The sequence below is a fragment of the Drosophila novamexicana genome, unplaced genomic scaffold (assembly GCF_003285875.2).
Source record: "Drosophila novamexicana strain 15010-1031.04,08,12 unplaced genomic scaffold, DnovRS2.1 tig00000108-arrow-pilon, whole genome shotgun sequence".
Classification (NCBI taxonomy): Eukaryota; Metazoa; Arthropoda; class Insecta; order Diptera; family Drosophilidae; genus Drosophila; species Drosophila novamexicana.
In genome coordinates this window covers 1,584,245-1,589,832 of record NW_020824772.1, presented here as the reverse complement: position 1 = coordinate 1,589,832, position 5,588 = coordinate 1,584,245, and the positions used below count along the sequence as shown (strand labels likewise).

The 5,588-nt window shown below is 42.3% G+C and overlaps 1 protein-coding gene across 1 annotated transcript; it reads left to right on the top strand.

The window, feature by feature from the left end:
• Positions 1–3,369: 3,369 nt before the first annotated feature.
• On the top strand, positions 3,370–4,013 carry LOC115771607 (glycine-rich cell wall structural protein 2). The gene is made up of 2 exons (XM_030717370.1): positions 3,370–3,420; positions 3,489–4,013. Exons 1-2 carry the CDS (start codon positions 3,403–3,405, stop codon positions 4,011–4,013), a joined length of 543 nt encoding a protein of 180 aa, XP_030573230.1. The 5' UTR covers positions 3,370–3,402.
• The last annotated feature ends 1,575 nt before the right edge of the window (positions 4,014–5,588 follow it).

Below are 5,588 nucleotides of genomic sequence, written 5' to 3'. Positions count from 1 at the left end.
ATAAACATATGTACATAAACAACTAAATAGATTTTGTAATAAAAGCCTTATCGAATTATCCATCAATTGGCATAGACAAACGACGATTTGATAATTTAGCCGCGTCTTCAGTCAATTTGCCAACTTTGTTGTCATTTTGTTGTATTTTCCAGCCGCTATCTGGCCCAATTAAAGTGGCATAACCATTACCAACGCACTCACACAAACGCACTCACACAAACGCACTACCACAAACGCACACGCACACATGTGCGCGGATAATGAACATCTACTTAGGCCGCCATTAGGCAGAGAAAATAAAAAAAAAACAGTCCAAAAGCAAATGTAAGTCATGACGGCGTCGTCTACGCTGACCTAGTGGACGTGTTAATGATGGATTTGACCAGATATACACACACAAAGCGTATGTACATAAATATAATGTGGCGTGCAATAAAGCGTTTCATTAAAATTGCAAAAAAAAAAAATCGTTTAAAAACGAAGCGAATGGCCAAAGCAACGCACCAAAAACGATAACAAAACAAAACATGCAAAAATAAAAGCAAAAGAGCAGCGGGCTTGCCCCAATGCCAGTCCCAGACCAGGCCGATCCTCCAGTGTGACCAAGCTAGTAATTTAGAATGACACCCCGAGCAGGAAAAAAGCGACACGAATCGTAAAGCCCTTCCATATTATTCCAATTACAGCTCGCACTAGGCTGAAAGTGCGAGTTAAAGAGAAAAAAAAAAGAAGACAATTACGAAATAAATTGAGAGAGAGACCTTCACAAGGCAGCTCAAGACAGCACCACAATAAACCAAATTAAAACCTAAAGTGACAGTGGCAGCAGCTGTAGCTACAACAATACTACAAGCTGATAAAAATAATTTAAGACAGAGACAAGAAAAAATAAAAAAAAAAAATGATTTAGCGCATTGTCATTGAAGTCGGGCTCAAGCTTGAGCTGCCTCTGATGCCTGCGCTGCCCGCGCTGCTGTTGAGAGTGTTAAGTGTTGACTTTCATCTTGTTGCCACCAAATTGCAAGAGCTGGGCTCGGAGTCGTGCCGCTGTTGTCATTGCCGCCACCGCCACGCAACACCGCACGCAGCCGCTAAAGTCCTTCACTTTGAAGCGTGAAGGTTTTCAATAAGCCCTAAACTAAACGCAGCGGCGCATAAGAGTCAAGATCTCTCTCTCTCTCTCTCTCTCTCTTTCTCTCTTCTCCAAAAACACCGTTGCACTTTGCGAAAGTTAACTGAGAGATGTACAAGTAAATAAACCTCATTTACCACAATTTACTGCCACTTGGCTTTTTGATTGGGATTCGGTTTCATTTTCAGCTGCTTGTGCTCCACATCTTTTTCTTTTTCATTTTTTCTTCGCCTTTATGCGCTTGAGAGCCTCTACAGTTATATTGTGGCACGTCACAATGCTGTTCATGTTGACATAATACGCACAGCTCGACTGAGACAGCTAACGTACAATATATTACGTATACGCCTACTGATCCGTTAGATCAGCTGTGTGTGCTGCGGTACTGACAGAATCGCGGGCAAGCTCGTCGGTTGCTTAGAGGCTTTAAATCTTTTTCGCATATTTGTCTATGCCAATGAATCATCGCTTCCTACACACGGGTTATGTCACTTTAAAGCGCGTCAGGGAAGACCCAATGCATAATAAACAAGAATGTTGCAGTCGGATCCAACCGACTGCGCAATACTTGTTCAGAGTCAGATAACAGCTTAAGACAGGCATCATTTATTGAGAGATCGCACTAAGTCCATGTGCGAAGGACCTCACTAGTAGTTTTTATTTAAGATTTGGTCACGCTTTATCTCTCATTACAAATTTGCGCGCTCTTTTCAATCGATCTCCAGTTCAAATTTGGTCACTCTAGTTTTTAGGCAGTGGTGGATATCGCATTTCGCGATTTGCCACGCCTCCACATAATAATAACACCTTTTGTGACGCGGATAAAAACGAGTATATATTCCAAGTGTCAAGTCATTCATTCAACACGGTTAAAATATAGTGCTCATACGGACAGACGAATGGACATCAACACAGATATTGCAAAAAAAAAAAAGAAGTAAAACACCTATATACTCTTTTCGCTTTGGAAACGAGTATAATAAAATATCAGACATAACGCGAATGGAGAGTGCGAACGTGAAGTGAAACATTTGTTCGAATTACGAGTAAAAAATACACACACACATCCATGCCCACATGCATACATACATATGTAGGTACCATATCATTAACTTTTGGTCTTCTTTTTTAACTGCACAACTACAACTTTTACCAGACGAGCAGCTGCTGCTCAGTTCTGCTATGTGAATTTAAATAATTGAAACCTTAATGTAATTCCTTGGGAAATCGGCCAACGTTGATTATATGTCTGGCTGTTCGTCTGTGGACTGCGGCCCAGTGCTCTACATGGAAATTATATAGCACATTTTCTCAGACAACTTATTTCGTAATCGTGCACAAGGTGCAAATTATGGCGCCCTTTGTTTACTCTTATTTGACTTATGCTATAGATCGAGGGCTTTCAGGTGTAAATAGATGTAGTCAAAATAGTTCCCGGGGATTCACAATTATTAATAGCTATTTCGAAGAACTAAAATAAATGAAATATAGCTAGCTGGAAATTGACATTTGCGACTGTCTGGGTTAATCAACGATGGTTTTTTTTTTGTAAATCAATGGATGCTTAAATGACTTCCTGGTCAAGTCGAGAGATGTCGATGTTGCTGTCTCAGCAAAACTGTCGAAAGAGCCACCAAAACGTGCAAATCGAGGAAAGTGCCGAAGAAATTTCAAATGCAAGTACAGACAACTAAAAATGTTAGCGACATTTTAGTTTTTAGTGTTTCGATTTTTTCAGCTTTATTTTTATTTATTTTTTTTTTTTTTGTATTTATTTATCTATTTTTATTTATTTTTATATTTGCTTTATGGTGGGAAACAACAGGCGACGCCAGCAATTGGAGTTGGAGTTGTACGCTGGCCGCAGGTCGCCCGCCAAAAACAAGTCGGCGCTGAAGATGAAGGTACAAGCTTTAACAACAACAACTCTTATGTGAGTGTGTGTGTGTGTGTGTGTGTGTGTTGTGATGATCATTAGCGTCCAATGACTTGGCTATCGTTAGCGATCATGAAGAAGACGAAGTTGCCGATAATGATGTTGGCCCGACGAAGTCGATGAATACTTGACTCGGCGCAACGCTTTGGGCGAGGAGGCGGAGTGCAGACCGCATGATGAAGACACACGGCGGCCGTTGTGTGGAGTATAAAGAGGGCCTGCGTGGCATTTGGAATGCATTCAGTCGCTGGCTCCCCACTCGAAAGCAACTAAATTTGCCTTATAATTTAATTTTACTTCTCTCCCCCACACATACACCACAAAACTCATTGCTATGAACTCCTTCTCAGTGGTAAGTAGCCGAAAGAAGAAGTGTGGATTACACTGTGGATAACCATTGGATTACCCTATCGTCAACAGTTCTTAGTGTTTGCTCTGGCTGCTCTGGCCGCTGCTGAGCCCCCATCGGGCTACAATTATCCCCGCGGTGGTGGCGGTGGTGGCGGCGGTGGATTTGGCGGTGGCTTTGGCGGCGGATCCTCGTTCGGTGGCGGCGGTGGATTCCAAGCCGTCAGCGGTGGTTTCCAGACATCGGAGGGACAAAATGTTGATCCCCAGCTGCTGGAGCAGGTGCGTCAGATTCTGCTGAATGAGGAGAGCAAACAGGGCGGCGGTGGCGGCGGCGGCGGCGGTGGTGGCGGTGGTGGCTACCCAAGCGGACCATCCTCCAGCTATGGCCCACCCTCGACCAGCTATGGTGCGCCCGGCAATGGAGGCGGTCGCGTTGTTGGCATCGATCTTGAGGGCGTGCGTCAAGCCATCCAGGTGGCTCAGTTTGCGCAACAGAGCTCGCAGGCTAGCACCGGCGGTGGCTATCCCAGTGCTCCATCTGGCTCGTATGGTGCTCCCTCAAGGCCCAGCGGCAGCTATGGTGCGCCCTTCTAAGCCAAGTGACTCACATCTAAAACAAATTTTTGCTGCCAAAAAATGAATACCGACGGAAAGGACGACATTAATCGACACAGCCTGACCTAACGACAACAACAACAACAACAACAATAACTGAAATCAACAAGAATTTATGAAAGTATGGGCTCACCAACAACCAGTACTTGAACTTGGCTCAAAGTTCGTGCGCGCCACGCCCCCGCCTCCCCATTGAAACACCTTCTGAGTGAAAACGTAGTTCGACTAGTGATGTAGAGTGAACGGTCGAATCCATCCACCGTTTCATTCACCTACCATCCCCTATCAAATCTCGCGCTATCTCACCTTTCCTCTAGAAGACCCAGACTCAGTGACTGTATAATTTCTCTAAACTATCTTTCTATTTGAACTCAAAATGCAATTTCGCCTTGGCATTTGAGAGCTAACCGAATTTCGGGGTGAAATTCGTTTTTGTTTTTTGTAAATAGTTTTCTCAACACTTTTTTTGTATCAAACAACAAAAACAAACAAACTCTTCCCCACAAAACAGTGTTATAACGCATTATTAGCATGTAAGTGTTTTTATTTTTATGAAACAAACAAAGAAACAACAAAAAAAAATATGAAAATAATAAAAAAAATAGTAAATTTTGTCACCGTTAAAATATTCAATCTTTTCATTTTATGCTTGGAAAAAACATATAATATTTATTTACAGTTTTGAAATTTCATGTTGAATGAAATGCGCGTTTTTAGCGGTTTTTTTCATATCTTACATAATGCATCTGCCAATTGACCTAGATTATTCTGATTTGGTAATTAAAACTAAACAACATTCTAAAATCTTGGTTTCAGCTGTTCGATGACATCCAAAATCAAATTCGAATTCTCATTGATTTTACGAGAGTCTAAACGAATTCGACATTATCATGATGTGTCTAGTTTATTGCGTACAGCTTGAAAAATCCTTTCACTTTTCGTATTGGAAGACGCAACCAACCAAGCTGCAGTAGCCATGACTTGTGGAGCTCTCATCAATATCCGAAGAGCAGACGCGGCAAGTGCTCAAGTCTCGCGCCAGACGCTCATTAAGACGCGATTTCGTCAGATGCAGTCGATATTGCGATTGGGTCACAGTGCAGCGCGCGAGGCTGACCATTAACCACATATTACACATGGATAACGATGAAGATGACTGCGGGCAGCAGCAGGCGACGTAGCCACTTAACCAACATTCGGCATCATTAACAGCTGTATACCCTACCTCAGTGTACGTAGATTTGGCAAGTAGATAGGGATGCAATTATTGGTGCCATAAGATATATATCATGAGAGCAGCAAGCTTGAGGCAACTACTTTGACTCGCTCAATTTATATACAAATCCGAATATATGTACAATGTTCCTGCAAGTCATTGCAGCAGGCAGAAGGAAACATATTCTTCTATATAATGCAATATTGTCTTGATCAGGATGACATGGTGTAGTATACACAGATTAGCCATATTTCACTTTTGAGATAGCTTTTCCCATTCACCATATAAATTTGAGAAAAGAAAATCATTTTTTGAGTTCGACTCTTTTCGCTTTGGGC